Raw genomic sequence first — 20,604 nt, 5'->3', positions numbered from 1 at the left:
GCATCAAAGACTTAACAACACATGAAGCAATAACATGTATATTTATAATATAAACGCTTATGCAAAAACTATCAAGAACCCCATATGGCAAGAGGTCATGGCCTCTAAACTTCGAGCTTTGGAAGCCAACCATACTTGGACTTGGACTCTCACTTCTCTACCTCTCAGCAGGGAGCCCATTGGATGCAAGTGAGCTTACAATATAAAGCACCGTTCCGATGACACTATCGAGCGCTACAAAACCTGTTTGGTGGCCAAAAAGGTTACACTCAACTTGAAGGGATCTATTATCACAATACTTTTTCCCCCACTGTGAAGTTGGTCACATTTCAATGCCTTTTAGCCCTCCCTACTTCAAAAAATTTGTCCCTTCATTAGTTGGACGTTAATAATGATTTCTTCCATGGCAATCTCTGTGAGGAAATTTATATGGTGCCACCTACTGGTCTTAAGCAACAGGGACAGGGTGAGTGCATGGTGTGTCACCCGAATAAGTCTTTATGTGACATAAACAAGCATCTTCTCAATGGTTGTTCAAGTTTTCTGAGGCCATTCTACTAGATATACTAAGAAAAATGGTAAATCCTTCACGGCTCTCCTCATTTATGTTGATGATATTTTGATTACTGGTTATGATCCGGTTGGTATCAAGAAGCCCAAAACTTTTTTAAATTCACGTTTCTTCATTGAAGATTTGGATGATTTAAAATAATTATAGACATTCTCAAAGATATTTGTGTGTGAGACTTGTCGGATTTCCTATGGAGCAGAATTTGAAGTTATAACTAGATGAGGGTGATTTGCTTCGGAGTATCGACGATTGGTAGAAAAACTAATTTATCTCACCATCATTAGGGATCCCATCACCTTTTCTATGCATACTCTAAAGTCGATTTATGCAACAACCATGCAAGCCCCATTATGATGCAGCTCTACGCGTTCTTCAATTTCTTAAGAGTACTCCAGGCCAAGGCATTTTATTCTCTTCACACAGTTCTTTACAGTTGAATGCTTATTGAGACCTCAATTGGACAGGTTGTCCAATAACTCGAACATCTACTATGGGGTATTATGTTTTTCTTGGGAGTTCATGCTATCATGGAAGAGTAAAAAGCAAGAACTGTTTCTTTGTCTTCCGCAGAAGCCGAATACCATTCCATGGCGGCTACTTGTTGCAAACCAACTTGGTTGCAAGACATTTTTCGACATATGTAGGTAGTGGTGAAGCCAAAAATTGTCAAGGAGAGGGGCGAGATTTAAAAAGGTAAAAGGTCCCAAATAAATGTAGACAACCGAATCCCTTTAGATAGTAGACTATATTAATGTCGTTCCTAATGTACTAATACAAACAAGTTACAATTATTTCAAGAACAATTCCAGGTCCTTATATTGAGAGGGATGAAAAAAGGTATGTCAACTACACAAACATGTACATCGGAAATACATTTATGTGAACATTCAACCCATCGCACTTGAATTATATGGTAGTAGATACGACTTAAATTAGTTAGTTAGAACATTGAGCTCGTCTCCTTACACTTAATGTTGAATCTCTCTCTTATAATATAAAGAGACCATATATAGACCAACTTGGGTTGAGGTAAACCACAAATCCAACCTAGTCTAGTTAAAGACAACCCATCCTCTTCATACCAAATTTGTGCCTAATATACCAAAAATCTCCTCTACCTCACGCACTCACGCGCGCACTTGTACTTGTACACAACAAAATCCTCTCTGTGGCCACTAGCTCCCTCCTAGATTTCGACTTCTTTAACTTCACTCTCTCTCCAAAACCCCCTTCCCTCTCACTCTCTTCCTTCCAAGCTTTCACACACCTTGTGATCTATTCTGGCGTTTCATTTTCCAGCGGTTTCACCCAAAACCTAATTCACCATTTGACCGCCATGGTTTAATCTCCCCGACCCAAAAATCCCACCTTGTTCTCTGCTGGTACACAACAATAGATTTGGTGGATAGAAGCTTGCTTGCTAGAAATATATTACATTCGTGGGGTTTGTGCATAGTGGGGACGAGTGGTTCCTTGCTATTATTTTATTGTTTTTTTCTTTGAAATGAAACACACCGTTTTATTTAAATTTTTTTTTTTCCAGATCCAAAATGACGTCGTTTTGCCTTGGGTTTAAAAACAAAAACGAAAACGCAATAGTGCCGCTGCAGAGAATCAAAGCGTAGCACCAAAGCCGAGGGGTAGAAATCTAGGTTTTAGGAACGAATTCTGGCAACCAAAGGTGCAGCTTCACCTCCTTGCACATCTGTGGCTTCTCTCATGCATGTAGGTGACATGGTCCAGTTGTGTTGTACTCAGTGGCGGATCCAGGATTTTAAATTTGGGGGGTCCCATTAAGAAAGGTAAAATTTTTTATAAACAACATTAACAATGAAAAGTTAAATATAATACATTTCATTCAAAAATCATACGCAAAACAACATTACAAGTTATAAAATCCTAATTTGAGCGTCCACAATGGGGTTTCATAGTATGAAAATGTTCTATGATAGCTTCATTACCAGTACATAAAAAAACATATTTCTCAATATAAATAACTAATTAAGTCACTCAACTATCTTTCTCAATGAACAAATAGATGGTGCTATTGTCTTTGGCTTGAAAAATCTCTCCATATTTTTTATTTCTAAACTACGCATTTAACAAAAAAAAAACACAAAACATATACCAATTGTTAAAAACGGTCCTATTTTCTTTCTTCTTCGCTTGTGATCTAGGCGGACTAGGTGAATTTAAGTAAATTTATTATATACCTTTAGTATTTTGGTGAATTTAAGGTAGAAGATAAAAGTTCAAATAATTACAAGTTCATAATAATTTACATAATATTTTTAGAGATCATATTGATTTATATTGAATTTTAAGACAAATAAGTGTGTTAAATATGTGGGTGTAGAAAGTAAAATGTGGTACTGGACGCATAAAGAGGCAGCCACACCAATTAGCAAAAATACACCTAGGGACTGACAACCCATTTTCTTTTTTGGAAAGATCAACTTGATGTTAGCTGTCCAAACGTGATTGGACCAATTAAAAAATGCATTAAATGGGAAAGTTTGAGGGTGGTCACGTGGGAATGAAGGGATGAGAGAGACTCATTTAATCATCTTCTTCCTGCTTTCGTCTTCGCAAGAACAAAACCACCAAACCCAGAAGTTACAGAACACCCTGAACAGACCTCGTGTTCGAGTACGAGGGGTCCTCAAAAAATTTCTAGCAGCGATTTAGGGTTGCCGAGAGGTCCTGGGACCTCCTAGGTCCCTCTATAGATCCGCCACTGGTGATAACCAAGAAAAAATTGTTTATCCTATACCTATTTTTCTTTCACACTCAGTTCTTCTCATACCGATTCACAATTTTTGTAATTCTAATGTAAACATTGACATAAGTTGATTGATGTATCCCAAGACAATCTTGACACTCAATTATACAAAAAACGTGAGACTATTCAGATTAATATGCGGTATACTGGTATGTGCCTTCTCTGCAGATGAAACTTTCTCCAAACATAAGCCCAAATTTGAGATGGGGAAGCTTTTCCCTCACGGCATTAGCTGCCTCCAACCATTTTCATAGCTTAGTTCACATTTTGACGCCCTTTTTGTAAGGCTTACTTTGTAATGTATTTCAACATCCAGACCAAAACAATTCATGAGCAGATTTATACAATTTAGTGTAGATTGATAAGCTTGGGGCCAGCATGGGGTCATTGGTTGTCCTTGACCTCAAAAACTTCAAAAACCCATGTATATTTGTTTGTGAATTGTATTTAACCACTATAAATAGCTAAGGCACACTAAATTACAATCTCCGTCTCCTACTTCTTCTATTTTCTTCTATCATATTTGTCTTCCTTTTCTCCTTCTTGTGTACGATTCTATTGTGAGCACCGTGTGCAATTCTATTGTGAGCACCATATGCTCGATGAAATACCTTAGTTGATAAGCATTGGCAATCTTCAATAATACTCCACAATATCCTGCATCCACCCTCGACAAGCCTCTACAAATAATAGTAGTTGTCAACATATATTGGCATAAGCTTTGAGCATATGTTAGCAAGAATTAACAGGTGCCTACTAGGTGTTCGGCGAAATGGCTCAATGAAGTTTTTTTTGTTGATATTATGACCCCCTTATTTGAAAATCCAAACATCTGCAACTGTTTCTTCATAAATTTTGGGCAACTGTTTCTTCATAAATTAGTGGCACTTTCTCAAATTTAAAAGCAATTGCCATACAACTGCATTTGACTAAACCTGTTATAGGATTTTGGTATATAATTAGGGTGGTGTTGTTCACACACCTTTTTTACCTTTTACACTCCCCTAGTTAATTTATGTTATTTGATCATCTTCAATTTATTCGATCCAACAGTCGATAATTAAAAGGTGTATGTGAAAGATGAAACGCTAGTGTATGAATAGCACCACCCTATAATTAACTTGAAAGTTATTCGAAGAAAAAAAAAAAGGATGATTTGAGAGCTCAGCAAAACGCCTCATCATTTGGAAAAGAAGCAGTCTTCCAAATTATAAAAGAAAATTGTAGAGCTGGTAACTTACTAAAGCAGTCATGTGTATACAAAAATTTGACGTCATAATATTTATTGTGAGTACCAATCTCAGTACTAATGGAAGTGCACTTTTACTCCGAGGTTGGAACAAAAACAAGAAGTAAAGAGAAGAACAAAAATAAGTACTGTCAACTTTAACAAACCATTGCTATATATTTAGCTTCACACACATACACACATATATATATGTCATACAGAAAAACAGAAATATAATTTTTATTTTCAATACAATTGATGCATGGAGATTATTAGTTCAACTCCTTATTTCATTGTTTCACCTATCCTTGCATGTATGAATTAACCAATTACAGGGACCCTGGTAACAATACCACGTTTATTGACCCAAACTCGAACCCTATCACATCGAAAATCTGCAGTGACAAACATTCCTTCTTTCACAATCACAGCATTGACTAAATGATTCTCACTCTCGATGGTCGCCTCCGCCTCTGTCCCCTTGGCTCCAACGAGCTCAGGCCATGAATCCTTCCCTTCACATTCAGATGACATCCTAGCAGATCGCCTTTGTTTTATCTAGAGTACTAGTTTTGCTCGCTGTGTGCAGTATTGCTTTGTGATGTATTTGGGTGGGGAAGAAATGTGTATTTATATTGGTATCATTTAATGGATAGTAGTTGGTTGTTACTGACTCTGGTGTTGCGTAGGCCGAACGTTAATATGAATTGTTTTCAAACGTAATGTGTGAACAAACCATACCGCCAAGATTGTGTAGTCTATCTTTTCGATCCGGATGAGCATGCATGTACTTGCAAAACGAGGAATGATAAAATTTTGGTCAATAGTAGTTACCAAAGACAAAACTGTTTCAATTCAACAATATATTCAAAGTCAATTTAATTTTTCTTAAAAAAAAAGTCAATTTAATTTTGTTGCAGGCCAAAAAAATAGTGGGATGCTAGCAATCTTCTCAAATGAACCTTCTCGGCTCTTTTACTCATCTCGCAATGTTGTTTGATAATCGCAATCATTCACTTTTTAGTTCATCCTATAAAGATGAACTAAGAAAAATATCAACCAAATTAAAAATTCTTACTATTCGATTAATGTTGTACATGAGGAACATAGTTCGTCTATTTATTAGATAACAATTAGATAACTAAACAATTTTGTGACACCATCATTTGAATGTGAAAAGCTGCTTTTAGGCCCCTCAGACTTTAGCCCCTCTTAGCCCAAAACCCTAATGTCTTCTTCATCAGTTTAGGCTAAGTATTCAGATGCATAGTTATTCTTTTAGCCCCAAGCTTGGTTCTTTTGGATTCTTACTTGTGACATGATTCCTCATTTTATTGCTATTCTAATCCATCTAACTCAAATAAAGTCTTATATAAGTACTTAGAAAACCTAACTATGAATGATAGTGAGGAAACACTTGAGCGCTTGTATCTGTTTTCGTATCGAATATCTTTCAGCTAACAAACCTCAGACGTTGCTCATATTTAATAAATCTAATACATTCATGTTGTGTGATTGGTTTACTTTTGTATTTTTCGACTGCATCTCTATTGTTTCGTGCTTGTTCTTTAGAGGGAATCGAGGATCAGATTAATTTCCTAACAATTCTTCAAGTCGAGTGCAAATCAACAAACCACTAATCACAATATCCTAACAAATGGTTATTTTTAACTGGATATTTATTCACTGATTCTACTAGTTTATGTCATGCCCAATTTCGCTAGCATCAATTAGCAAGACTGCTCATATTACCAATGCAAGTAGCACATGAACAACCGAGAGCCAAAAAACCAATATCATTAACATTTTAAATTTACATGTGTCAACACATTTGATAACACTACCAACTAATAGTCATGGTCAAAACCCAATATCATATCATATACAGCCCATAATTTTATCTTCAAATTCCGTATGGACACAGTAAGAACCCAACACCAAGTTGCCATTAAATCCCCACCACTTGGATCAAACATGTCACTTGGGAGCATTGACCTTTTAATATTTAAGAGATTTAATAAGATGAAATAACTCAAAACCTGCGAAAATTAAATCATAAAAGATCAAAATATGAGCAAGTCTGGACACATAAATATACACGAACACAGCTGGTCTGGACACATATGCAAAAAACATCTAAATACAATTTATAACTAAAATTTCTACTCACTTAGATTGTCTACACAGAAAGACAAGTGTAGAACAAATTAGCAACTGGAAATAAAAGAAAAGAGATTGCATAAATATGAATATCACGGATCCAATGCATTTGTTTATGTAGAGAAATACGGTAGAGCATGACAGACTTTTTCTATGTTTTTTCTCGACCGTCATTTCTCTGTATAAACAAATGAAATGAACCCTAAAAGCAGTAGGGTGCCGCCGTAACAGGCTCTGAGTTTGAGTACGGATCTATCACTATAAAGGAAGGGTTGATGTAATGTAATCTTAGTATTTATCCGAAACATGCGCCAGTGTGTACATTCCATGGAAACGAAGCCCTAGTCGAAGTAAATGGTACCTAACATTAAAAGGCCCAAAAATCCTTTGAGCTACTTAATTGCAACCTTCTGCAACGTTAAAACTTATAAAGTGTAGATGGAGGCGGCTTTTGGCGACGGCAAGTAAGAGTAGGGATAGCCGCTGACGTGGGTGACCATGTTGCTGGCGGCGGGGACTGCCGATTTTAGTGTGGGTGGTAACACAGTGGCTGCTAGTTTTTGAACTTTTATTTCGTCTACTCTTTTTTTCTTTTTTTCTTTTTTTTATTTGAGCCAAACAATATTATTTACACTAAGAGCATAGGGAAGTGAACTAAACTTTATAATGTGCTAGCAATAATGTGGTTCAAATTCGTCTTTAGCAAGAATCGAACATAAGACCTCTCATTTATAAATGAAAATAAATATTACTAAACTGTAATATTAATTGACTATTTTGTTTAGTTTTATTAAAAAGTTAACGGGATGAAAGCTAGATTAAATGGGTGGACACTGTTTAGTCGTCAAATCCTCAGTAATATGGTAACCTAAGTCATTAATAAAAGCAATATTTGAATGCATTACGGGCCGGAACTGGATCCCCTCTGGTTCCAATCATGTTGAGCATGCATTTAGACTATTGAAATTTGATTCAACGGATATAAACAAGGAGTCCTTCTAAAAATTATAATAATTGTAATCGTTGGATCAAATTTCAATGGTCCAAATGCATTGATTAGTGGGCTCAACATGACTGGATCCAGAGGAGATCCAATTCCGAAATATTGGACCAAATTCAGCTGGCACTTGCCAAGTGTTATGTTTTAATGTCGTTGGAAAACACTTTCATGCAAAACAAATGGATTTTTTTTTATCTAATTGTTCAATTCAGCATGCTATATATCCACACGATTATCGATATAGGGCCTGATCCTACGAAGGTGAAATAATTAAGGATTTGCTTGGATTTTTAAGACCTATTGAATTACTAAATTATTTAGCTACATTCACAAAAAAATATAGAAAATATAGAGATCCAAATTATTTAGGGTTTAGCTCTACAATACATTAACCATAGGTCCAACCCAAATCGTTCATAATTCATTCAGATTCAAGCGAAGACGAAATTACTTGAGAGATGTCTACGTGACTCGATTGAAATTAATTGGGTCGGTCAAATTTGAAGATAATCAAGCACATCTTTCAAAAGCAATTTCAAACATGCTCATAATTTTGTACTTTGTTTTTTAATTTGATTTTCAACTAACTCGTGTTGGTTTGTTTGAAAATCAAGAGATGGGTTCGTTTGAGAAATCTTCAGTTGTAATATTTGGTAAGTGTATTATATTTGAGGACTCGATGGCAATGTGGGAGTGTGTGTGCATGTAAGGATGACGTGAACATCCGAATATATTTTCTTAATCTATACTTTGATGTAGTTGGACAGAGAGAAAAACAAATGAGGATACCAAAACAACTTGAATCCTACATATTGAGCTTCATATAGGAGTACACGGAAGAAAGTTTCAATGCATGGAGAATACTACGACTCCTTATTTGCATTAGAGAAAGTACAGACATAGGATTACAAGAACCCAATATATATTTGGATATAATTAAGTTAACCAATGATAGGCACCCTAGTAACAAAGCCATCTGTATCGACCCAAACACGAACCCTATCAGCTACACATCGCAAATCTGCTGGTACAATGGTTCCTTCTACCACGATCTCAACCTTGACAGTGGAATTCTCCCTCTTAATTGTTGCCTTCGCAACGGTACCCTTGGATCCCAACAGCTCAGGCCATACATACTTACCTGCATTATTTTAATATGAATTAAGTAATTAGACTGCAATCAATTGTACTAATTACATGCGCGCGCGCGCACTCTATATATTAAACATAAACTTGTTCATTACATACCTTCACTGCCCTCACATTGCTCAGATGCCATCCTCGCTCGCTTTTCGTTTGAGTACTTGTCTGATCTCTCTTGTAAGATATATTGTTTGTGATGTATTGGCTTAAGGAAGAGGAAGATATAGATGCATATTTATAGAAGTGCATATACAACTGGATAGCTTACAGTTTGTCGTCATTATTGACTATACATGTGGATGTTAGTTAGAAACTCTGCTTTGTATACGTATCAGAGTTTGAAATATTCATGAAATGTTCAGTATTTTCGTCGAAATATCCGAAAATTTAAGGATCGATATGGAAACTGGGTGAAATGCAAACTTCACCCAATATCGACAAAATATAGGAAGATCAATGAATCTCAACGATATTTACCTATTCATACAGAAATTAATGTTGCCAAAACACATTGCAGATTTTGAACTTTTGAATTTTTTTGAGCAAATTTCTCTAGTTTCGATTAAATTTGAATGAGTTGATATACTCTCATTACAAATTTTCATAATTTCCATCGAAGGCAACCAATAACGATAATTCCATTGATATTTTTTAGAAATTTGCACATTGATATTTCCAACTGTATCGATATTTTAAAAGGAAAACTAATGAAAAGGGTTTGAAAACTTTGAGTTTTAATGAAAATGACAAAAATGTGTTGTAAGTGAATAGTACCAGAAGTGACTTTTTAGAGTAAAAATGTCATTTTTCGTTAAAGTGAACAGTACCGAGAGTGTTTCGTTAAAACTCCCTATTTTAAACCCTAATACGTTACATTTTGGCATTATAAAATTATTTGATGCAGAAGCAAAATGATCGGTGGCATATCCGAGATTCGCTTTAGGGTCTTTTTATGGTTCACGATCGGTGGCCTTAACATGTGGAAGCAAAATGAAGAATATAAAGTTTTGGTTTGAAATAAAGAAAGTATATTTGGTAAAAAATAAAGACAACTTAATGTGCAATTTGTGAATAACGACGAAGTCAACTTTACCGCCGCTTATGAATACTTGTTTGTTAGATACACGTACGTCCTTTGATGATAGATATAGTTGACAAAATTTGGACATCAAATATAGGGAGTTTGGCTGCATTTAAAACTGAACAGCCGGGCGGTGCCGAAATAGGAAGTCTTAAGCTCGTTGCTGGTATAAGAAATTTTAGACATTGGAAACTGAGTTTGTTCCACGCTATTTTCATCTTCATCTTCATCTTCATCTTGTGATTCGATTTGTACTAGATTCACTAATTAATTCACTTTGTCATCTTTTAGTTTTACATTATGTTAATCTGAAATTGGATAAGGATATTCGTTCTTGGTAACCATGGAAGACAATGAAAGCTAGGAGGTGCTTGAGAAATCTATAGAGATGTAACTGAAAAAGACGAAGGTGCGAAGGAGAATTTGAGAGAAATACCCACGACATATCGCCGACATAACAACTCCCTATTGGCAACTATCTACAGTGATTATCAACAATATTACGTGAAAATAATGTGTATCCAAAATATATCAATAATAATGCCTATATTTAGGTAATATAGCTATCATATTGGCATCGTATAAACAATATCTACACTATCAATATTATATTCGTATCAATATCTATGCAATCTCAATACTATATTTATATATGAGTAGTTTAGACATTTTCATCCTCCTGCCCCCATCATATACGTCTTTCGTATCTTTCTTTCTATTTCCACAACCAAACTTTGAATTCTTTTATTATAACTAATTTTCCTAAAACGCATAGGCTTAAATTATCAAGATGGTTCTTGCATTTTACATGTTCAATCAATTTAGTCCTCGTGTTTTCAATTTGATTAATTTGGTCCATGTCTCTTACTCTATTAGCTAATGCAGTCAATTCTGTTAACTTACAATTAAAAAGGTCATTTTATTTAGAATATTAAAATCTTCAATTCCGTTAATTTCATGTTAATTTACGAACACCCACTCCACTAGTACATTTCACTTATGGTAAGGACATTATTACTAACACTACGGTGTAATGATATTTCTCTCTATTTTTAAGTAGAAGATAGGGGTGTGGTATCCACACATCTTATTTTACTTCTCACACACCTTTTTAATTTTCGATCGTCGGATCGGATGAATTGAAGAAGATCAACAGATAAAAATTATCAAGGAATGTGTGAGAAGTAAAATAAGGTGTATAGATAGCACACCCCAAAAGATATTGAGTTCAACTCGTGAATTCGATATCTAATTTTCAAATATGGTGGCCTATATGGGCTTAGGTTAAATCCCCTCCCTTACATTAGGGAATCGGTGTATATAAAAATTGATGCAATATCACTACCATGTGGGGGGCCCATTTGTGCCAGGTAAGACTTCACTGATTTTTTTACAAAATTGATGAAAAATGTCAAAGTGATTAAAAAATTAACTTTGGAAAATCAAGTGATGCAAATTAAGTTTCGGATAGCAAAGTAAAATTGAAATTGAGTTTCACAGACATTGCAAAAAGTAAGTCTATTTTTAACTGACTACAACTACAAACCTATTTCATATACTCACTTTGTCAAATGGACCAATCTCACCACAATGGAATTAGTGGTCAACATCGGAGCTTAACAAGCCATGAGCTACTTGCTTTGGGGGTGGAACAAAACAAAGGGTACAGAGAAGAAGAATAACGAACTGCCAACTTTATCGAACCATATAACATAGATGCAGAAAGGGAAATAATTTATTATTATCAATATAATACTGATGCATGGAGATGGATACAACTTCTTATTACATTATGTTCACATAATTAACATCGCATATATGAATTAACCAATTACAGGGATCTCGGTGACAATTCCATTTTTATCGACCCAAACCCAAACTCTATCACATCGATAATCCATAGTGACAAACGATCCTTTTTTCACGATCACAGCATTGACTAAACGATTCTCGCTCTCGATTATAGCCTCGGCATCCTTCCCCTTGGCTCCCACGAGCTCCGGCCATGAATCCTTTCCTTCACATTCAGATGACATCCTAGCAGATTGCCTTTGAATTTATTTAGACTAGTTTTATTCTCTTTGTGAAATATTTGCTTTGTGATGTATTTGGGTGGGGAAGAGATGTATTTATAACGGTACCATTTAATGGATTATAGTTGGTTGGTACGTAATTGACTTTTTCTGGTGTGTTACGTAGGCTGAAAGTTAATTCATCTATTTTCAAACGCTATGTGTGGACAAAGCTTACCGCCAAAAGATTCTATCTCTATGTCTATCTCTATGCATGATTTGGATGAGCTTATATTCTAGAAGAAAAACGAGGAATAATTTAATTTTGGTCAATATATACAGAAATATGGTAACTTAAAAACATATTCAAAGTCTGTTTTGGTGCAGTCCAACAAAAAAAAAAAGTCACTTTTGTTGAATACACAGTACATATCCGTTTTATTGAAGCTCAAGAAATCTGCAGGTACATATCCGTACTAAGATGATAAGCGTTGTTGACAAAATTTGAAATGTGTAAGTGTTGTACAAATTTGAAATGTGTATAAAATGGTTCATGAGATTGTTATAATTCCTCAATTTTGTCCCTGAGATTTAAAATCGATACAAGTGGTCCTTGAAATTGTCCACCGTCAATCATTTTGGTTTTGTGTGAAAAATCTCTGTTAAGTTGAAGAAATCATGAGTTTAAAGAGAAGGGTCGATTTGACAAAAACATCCTCAATTTAATGGAGATTTCTCACAAAATGACCAAAATGATTGACCGTAACAATTTCAGGGACCACTTCTATTAATTTTGAATCTCATAAACCAAAGTCAAAAGTTATGTCAATCTCAAAGACCATTTTGGATAAAAGCCTTCAAAACATTCAAGTCCTTTTTGTCTTTGTTTTTGTAAATCATCCTTGGATTAATGACTAGAAAAAGCTTAACTTTTTACTTAATCTCATTAGCTTAATTCCGTGAAAAGTGAAAAGGTGGGGGGATTTGGATTCCCTTCAGAATCTCATTGTGAGGATCTTAGAGATCAATCAATTCTAACCGCTCACCACACATCTTGCGGCTAAAAACCATTATGCCATGTAGAAAGAATCAAAAATTCAAATAATTTCTGACCAGAAGATGTGATGTGGTGAGCGGTTAGGATTGATTGATTCCTACGATCTTCATAATGAGGATCTGAAGGGAATCCAAATCCAAAGGTGGGGACTTTCATTTTTGTGAACAATAAGGTCATGATTAAGAAAATCTTCCCTGTGCTCATAAAGCTAGACAATATGCTGATTTAACACTTAGCTTAAAGTTAATTAACATGGGAATTGAATTATTTGCTTTAAAAAAATGTATGAAGACTATTTATGAAAGGTTGAAATTTCAAAGAGTTTTGCTTGGAGACAGTGGCGGATCCAGGATTTTAAATTTGGGGGGTCCCATTAAGAAAGGTAAAATTTTTTATAAACAACATTAACAATGAAAAGTTAAATATAATACATTTCATTCAAAAATCATACGCAAAACAACATTACAAGTTATAAAATCCTAATTTGAGCGTCCACAATGGGGTTTCATAGTATGAAAATGTTCTATGATAGCTTCATTACCAGTACATAAAAAAACATATTTCTCAATATAAATAACTAATTAAGTCACTCAACTATCTTTCTCAATGAACAAATAGATGGTGCTATTGTCTTTGGCTTGAAAAATCTCTCCATATTTTTTATTTCTAAACTACGCATTTAACAAAAAAAAAACACAAAACATATACCAATTGTTAAAAACGGTCCTATTTTCTTTCTTCTTCGCTTGTGATCTAGGCGGACTAGGTGAATTTAAGTAAATTTATTATATACCTTTAGTATTTTGGTGAATTTAAGGTAGAAGATAAAAGTTCAAATAATTACAAGTTCATAATAATTTACATAATATTTTTAGAGATCATATTGATTTATATTGAATTTTAAGACAAATAAGTGTGTTAAATATGTGGGTGTAGAAAGTAAAATGTGGTACTGGACGCATAAAGAGGCAGCCACACCAATTAGCAAAAATACACCTAGGGACTGACAACCCATTTTCTTTTTTGGAAAGATCAACTTGATGTTAGCTGTCCAAACGTGATTGGACCAATTAAAAAATGCATTAAATGGGAAAGTTTGAGGGTGGTCACGTGGGAATGAAGGGATGAGAGAGACTCATTTAATCATCTTCTTCCTGCTTTCGTCTTCGCAAGAACAAAACCACCAAACCCAGAAGTTACAGAACACCCTGAACAGACCTCGTGTTCGAGTACGAGGGGTCCTCAAAAAATTTCTAGCAGCGATTTAGGGTTGCCGAGAGGTCCTGGGACCTCCTAGGTCCCTCTATAGATCCGCCACTGGTTGTACTGTGATAATCAAGTAGCCTTATATATTTCGGCTACCCCGGTATTTGATGAAAGGACACAACATGTAGAGATATACTGACATTTTGTGAGGGATAAAATCCAAAAACTAGAGGAGTGATTCTTCATTAATTGTAAATATATGCCCATGTACAATTTTCTTTTCACTACACAGAAGACATTATTCTGCAGTATCATCTTTCTTTAAATTATCCACTCCAAAAACTTATCCGATTTATATTTCCAATTTCTTATTCATATACAAAATCCTAAAATATTGTAAAACAAATTAATCTCATCGTTAGTTTTCACTGATTGTCGATCCCCGAATTGTGCAAGAATTTAATTAATGCCATTCATAGAAGAAGATTTACTATGACACTGAAAAGAGCAACAAGTACATATTGTGAGAAATACCCTTTGAATCCCTTTCCGCCATGCTTCGTATAATAAAGAGCCAATAATTCTTCTGCTCATGCTAAAGATGAAAACAGACGAAATTGACAAACACCCTTCATTAGAAAATGAACAAGAAAAAACCAATTCAATTAATAAAGTCCCTTTCTCATTACACATAAATATCGTATACAATTGTATTGCACCAGCATGGAGATTAACAGAAGCTCCTTAATTTAACATTCAATTAGAAAAGAACAATACTTCAGCCAATTATGGGAGGCTTGGTGACAAGTCCATCATCTTTGTCAACCCATACCCAAACCCTATAGCAGTCATAGTTGGTAATCACATATGTTTCTCCTTCAATTACAATCTTAGCAGACACAATAGGATTCTCTTTCTCAATTGTTTCTTTTGCAATCTTCCCCTTCACTCCCACAAGCTCTGGCCACGAACCCTTACCTGAAAAAAAAGGATCGAAAACGAAATATAAGCGTCAAGAATATCCTAGATTGGAAATAAAAGTGTTGCATAAAGTGCTTTAGAATCCGGAGTCTTTCAACCTAGTTTCAAACGGCTGCAAGTGCTCTCGTATCACCCAATCGAAAAAAATATGGTGCATACAACACATATGATAAATACATCATAATTAAAAGGAATAAATATTGTATATATATTAGCTTTGAATGTGTTTAAACTTGTGGTATGATAAAATGACTGTTTATATTAGTAGAGAAGCATTTTGAAGTCCTCTCATATATATTAGACTTTTCGCTGTTATTTGTGGTTAGTCATGGCCACCGTTTCTCATTGTGGACTTGTATATAGCTGTTACTTGGAGACATTTCAGTCTTATCGAGAAAGAACAATATCTGAGCTATATGCATTGGATCCCTGTTACCCCCTTCCCCACGTTTCTGACGGGCAGATTCTGATTAATTTTTGGTGCCGTTTGACCTGACCATTATATGCTAGTATTCAGCCGCCAAAGAGTACCAGGGAACAAAAAAAAGAATTAAAAATATTTCTTCTGTGTTCTTTTTTAGTCACAAAACAATCAAATGACTCCGCCCCAACGGTCGGTAGCGAATCACCTCGAAAGAAAACTAATAAATAAAATGAACAATATTTGGGCAGGGTAATTTGTTGCTGATGGAGCTTAGGAGGAGGGATCGTGCTGAGCTGTTAACCATAAGTGCTGGGCTACAATTGGCGTGCGATCATGGTTTGAAAACGGTGGTTTTCGGGAGTGGTTCGCTTTTATAACTTGAAACATTGAACTCGGGCGTTGGATTGTTGGTGGATGATGATAAAGAATTGGCAATCCAAATGCACGATAATAGTTTTCAGTTTGTTCCTATAAATTATAATGGAGCACCATAAACTTGCTAAGTTCGCACTTGCACTTAGTGGTGCGACAGTGTGTAAATAGGTTACACTTGACCTTATTCAAGACATCCTCTTTCACGAATCATGTAACTGAGTTTGTTTAATGGAATCAATTTGTTTCTTAAAAAAAAATAATAATAATAATAATTGATGACAAACCAAGATTATCCACTACTTCTGGAACCGGAAAAACCTTCTTAAAGTTGGAAGTAGTAAAATATTTTTACTTTGTAGTTTTACTGTTATATATATTTAGTCAGATTAAAATCTTAGCCGTAGGATCTCTTCTCAGTTTTCAACACCTCAGTCTGTTACTCCCTGCGCTGCCTCGACTCTCGCCGTCGACGGCCTCCCCAATCCTTCTCCTCGGGCTCCTGAACCACTGCGACGCCTAAATCCTTCGCTGAACCAGAATCCCTCTTTCCCTGGCCAACAATTCCCTCTTTCCCTGGCTAAAAATCCCAAAATTCGAAATTAAAAACCCCAAACCCGGAATTCTGAAGGCTACATAAGAGAGTTGGAAGCTGAATCTAAGGTAATTATTCTGTGTATCTCTCTAATATCTATGCTATTGTTTGGAATTTTGAATTGAGGGTTTCCTGAAGTTAGGGTTTTATGACTCGAATTTAGGATTTTAATTTTTTTTTCTAAATTGGAGTTTTAAACTTCACTTTGTGTTTGCATGTGCGTTATAGATGTTGAATGTGAGGTTTTCAAACCGAATTTAGGGTTTGAAAAATTAGGGTTTTTCTGAATCCAATTTAGGGGCTTTTAGCTCTGTTTTAGAGGGTTGTTCTGAGAAGGAAGTGTACTAATTTCTGTTTCAATTTAGGGGTTTTGAAGTTTCTGCTGCTGCTGAGTTGTTGCTGCTTGCTGAGGTATTGATCTTCAGCCCCGTATTGTTTGGATGAAGAAAAATTGAAAATGTACTGAATTTATCTGTTCTGTTTATGTTCTTTGTGAGAAGGAAATGAAGGATAGTGTTTTGTATTGAAAATGGAGAATAGTATCGTCAATAAAACAGTAAAGTCAGTAGGATGCAGATGAAATGTGGTTTGTATGATGCGCCTACTTAGCTGATTAATTCTATTGATAAAATCTGAAACGCATGTAAATTAAAATTTTAAAAGGAGAGATGACGCTCGTGTGACGTTGATGTATCTCTATCCTTTTTTCTCCCCTTTTCGTTTCTTTAAAGAAGACAATCTTAGCTCCCAATTATAGAAAATAATAGTGTAATGTAAGTAGTTCTGAACAAAAAAACAAGACTCGAGAAAACAGGACTGTTTAATGTTTGGTACGGCACAACATGGGTCAGTGCCAAGGACTAGAGGTCTTGACTATTTGAACATGAATTATGATGCAACACTACAAAACTGTCCTGGTTTAGATAGGTTTGGTTCAGCTAGACACCATGAATTTAACACCTTTAAGATTATTAATTAACTGTTAGCAATGTTAAATTTTATAGGAGGAAGTGTGCATTTTACCTATCCAGACAAGGAATTGTGCAATTGGCAATTCTTTAGCGATATACCCATGTGGTGCATTAGTTTTAAAATGAATGAACCATAACATCAGTTTTACTAGCAATGTTTTTTAATTGGTAATCACCACTTCTTCCAACATGTCTATGGAGAGGGTAGCATTTGTGTAGATCAGTGTCATTGTTTAGGATGATGATTATTAGTTAAATTCTGCAATTAGATTAGATTTCTTGCAATAAGACGATACTTGTCATGAATCCATTTATTACATTCAGAGAAAGATGTTTACAAATCAGAAATTTCTTCATAATGTTTGAGATTGTTTTGATTTTCCAATTGGGTTGGATATCTTGTGGTGTACGCAATCTGTATATCACTAGTCATTTTCAAAGGTAATGAGCATGATTCCAATTTCCAAGACTTGTTTTTGGGTGCAATGGAGTATAATAATGTCTTTACATTCATCAATTCCATGTGGATTTCTCACAAGGGACATGTATATGGTCAGTATTTTTCCTGGAGTTTATGATGTTTGACAAAAGTCTGGACCCCTAATGCTCAGTGTACTTTATAATTGTTTTGGATTGAAATTGTAATTTGTAAAATTGGTCTCACTTTGTGAAATTTGTTTCTTGTTAGATCTCTCCACGCATTGTATTATATGGGGACTTCAGAAGCTGAGTATGCTGCATTTGAGGAGAAGGTCAAACGAACTGTTTACCTTGATAACATCTCACCCCAGGTCACCGAATCTGTTATGAGAACTGCACTTTCTCAGTTTGGGAATGTGAAAAGTGTTCAGTTCATTCCAAATTACTTGGAATCAAGGAACATCCCACACTGTGCACTGGTGGAGATGGAAAATCCGAAGCAAGCCAGTGTCATTGTCAAGGAGATAGCGGAATTCCCTTTCATGATTTTGGGGATGCCAAGGCCTGTGAGGGCACGTCCTGCTGTGGCCAACATGTTTGATGAGCGCCCTGCTATGCCTGGAAGACGGATAGAGTGTCATTGGTTGGAGCCGGAAGATCCTAACTTTGAAGTGGCAAAGAAACTGAAGGAACTGCATGGAAGGCATACTGCAGAAGCTGCTTTTTTGCTCAAGAAACAGCTGGAGGAAGAAGAGAAGCTTGCAAAGATGCAAAACGAGACCCTAAAAGCAAATTATAAGAAGTATGAAATGGTAGATAGCGTGATGTCTGATGGAACTGCTCGTCGTTTGGCACGCCGATATAATATTCGAGTTTCAGACGATTGATGAGAGGGTATTTGTTTAGATTCCCCCTCATGTGCAGTTATGTTATATTTGTAGAAACTTGTTTGGACATGGTCTTTGCTTTCAGTAGGACTTATTTTTCCTGGAAAAAAAAGAGTTGAGTTGTGCAGTAGCGTTATTATATTTGTTCTTTTAGTGTTCTGAAGGTGAATCTAATTTCTAGTATGCTCAGGTTTATAGGATACACTTCGGCCTCCCCGATGGTTTTTCAGATTGGGTTCCAAAATAAGAACTAGGAGAAAATAATTTGCAACCATTTTATTTAGCTTCATGTAGAATACGTAGAAGAAGAAAAAAGTACAAATCCATGGAGAATTTATAGAGCTCCTTGTTCCATTATTTCACATAATTTTCTTCAAACACTTCTTTAAAAGAGAACTAGTCGCCCCTGAAGTGCCCTTGCATTCTGAATTAACCAATTACAGGGACGTCGACAACAATTCCGACTACGTCGACCCAAACACGAACCCTATCACACCGGAAGTCGCCGGTGACAATTGTTCCTTGTAGCACAATCACGGCGTCGACCAAAGGATTCTCCCTCTCAATTGTTGCCTCTGCAACTGTCCCCTGAGTCCCCAATAGTTCAGGCCATGAAGCCTTACCTGCATTAGTTTAAACAACGCCATGATAAGCTTAAACAAGTTCTTCTAAATAAACAACAAGCTGATAAGTTAATTTATATTAGTGGAATTTATAGAATTGTACAATCGAACTAGTTCGTTACCTTCACACTCAGACGACATATTCGCGTTTTATTTTGAATAAATGCAGATTTCTTCACTCTATGAATATATATTTCTGTGTCCTTGTAAATATTGCTTGTGATGTATTTGGCATGAGGAAGAGATCGATGCATATTTATAGTGAATCATTGGATAGCTTGTGGTTGGTTATAATTGACTATTTGCATGTTAATTATGTAGGTTGTTTGCTTTCATTAATGTAATGGGAAAACATAATCAACTACTGTTCGTACGTTTTGAATCCAAAATTGATTTTTACTAGTAAAAGATTGGATGCTGCTAAATCAAATAATCATATTTACTCGTTTTGATAAACTTAAAGATTGAAGAAGCAAAATGAAAAATAATATTTAGTATGAAAATCAAGAATGGCATTTGGTCAACGTAATAAATTAACAACAAAGTCAGTTTAATTGACGTTGATGAAATCTTATTATGTGTACGATCGATGTACGTACTTTTAGATGATAAGTGTTGACAAAATCTGAAATGCATGTAATAAAATTGGATAAGGGTGGCGGGCGGGAAAAGCTCACGTGACAGAATTATTTAATTCCAAGTATGACCAACAATCTCCTATCGATCGGGTTCTGAAAACCTTTGATTTTTTTTTTTTTTTCAAATGATAGACTTTATTAGATTACATATTAGATTAGTCATCGATAAAGTTTAAATTCACATCATCTTGTAATAACTCAACATATCTCCACCACTGTGGTAAATAACCACTTGCCTAAATTCCTTTGACTAGAAAGGTGAAATTCGTAATATAGTGATAATTCAACATTTCCTAATGTAATCTTAGGGATGAACAAAACTTATCATTTGAGTTCGATCTTGAGTTTGTTTCCTTTATTTATATTCAGTAATCTGCAAATTATAATAACTATACATACAAAAAATGAACTTCAATGAAAAAAACATCTTAGTATTACAGTTTAGTGATATTC

At 35.2% G+C, this 20,604-nt stretch overlaps 3 protein-coding genes across 4 annotated transcripts; 1 reads left to right on the top strand and 2 right to left on the bottom strand.

Moving 5' to 3' along the window:
* Positions 1–8,527: 8,527 nt before the first annotated feature.
* On the bottom strand, positions 8,528–9,131 carry LOC125472791 (glu S.griseus protease inhibitor-like). Its single transcript, XM_048574637.1, has 2 exons — positions 8,990–9,131; positions 8,528–8,882 (listed from the first exon to the last, which is right to left on the bottom strand). Exons 1-2 carry the CDS (start codon positions 9,018–9,020, stop codon positions 8,683–8,685), a joined length of 231 nt encoding a protein of 76 aa, XP_048430594.1. The 5' UTR covers positions 9,021–9,131; the 3' UTR covers positions 8,528–8,682.
* A 7,297-nt stretch (positions 9,132–16,428) lies between these two features.
* LOC125472750 lies at positions 16,429–19,092 on the top strand. Of its 2 annotated transcripts, XM_048574542.1 has the most exons (3): positions 16,429–16,680; positions 16,978–17,071; positions 18,272–19,092. In XM_048574542.1, exon 3 carries the CDS (start codon positions 18,294–18,296, stop codon positions 18,888–18,890), a length of 597 nt encoding a protein of 198 aa, XP_048430499.1. In that variant the 5' UTR covers positions 16,429–16,680; positions 16,978–17,071; positions 18,272–18,293; the 3' UTR covers positions 18,891–19,092. The 2 variants fall into 2 exon arrangements, with proteins under 2 accessions (XP_048430499.1, XP_048430500.1); XM_048574543.1 differs by lacking the exon at positions 16,978–17,071 and having other exon boundaries at positions 16,430–16,680.
* Positions 19,093–19,141: 49 nt separating this feature from the next.
* On the bottom strand, positions 19,142–19,794 carry LOC125472751 (glu S.griseus protease inhibitor-like). Its single transcript, XM_048574544.1, has 2 exons — positions 19,636–19,794; positions 19,142–19,513 (listed from the first exon to the last, which is right to left on the bottom strand). The coding sequence occupies exons 1-2, from the start codon at positions 19,652–19,654 to the stop codon at positions 19,320–19,322; spliced, it is 213 nt and encodes a 70-aa protein (XP_048430501.1). The 5' UTR covers positions 19,655–19,794; the 3' UTR covers positions 19,142–19,319.
* Between the last annotated feature and the right edge of the window lie 810 nt (positions 19,795–20,604).

This window comes from the organism of the source record quoted next, unplaced genomic scaffold (genome assembly GCF_019419815.1).
Source record: "Pyrus x bretschneideri cultivar Hongxiangsu unplaced genomic scaffold, Pyrus_bretschneideri_v1 Contig73, whole genome shotgun sequence".
NCBI classification, from domain to species: Eukaryota; Viridiplantae; Streptophyta; class Magnoliopsida; order Rosales; family Rosaceae; genus Pyrus; species Pyrus x bretschneideri.
This window is presented reverse-complemented; position numbering and strand designations above follow the sequence as displayed.

Excerpts from the sequence above, each read along its gene's own strand:
- LOC125472791 (XM_048574637.1), bottom strand. The coding sequence starts at position 9,020 with ATGGCATCTGAGCAATGTGAGGGCAGTGAAG. Across the intron at positions 8,883-8,989 it reads GCAATGTGAGGGCAGTGAAG|GTAAGTATGTATGGCCTGAG; the intron begins GTATGTAATGAA and ends AAAATAATGCAG.
- LOC125472750 (XM_048574542.1), top strand. The coding sequence starts at position 18,294 with ATGGGGACTTCAGAAGCTGAGTATGCTGCATTTGAGGAGAAGGTCAAA.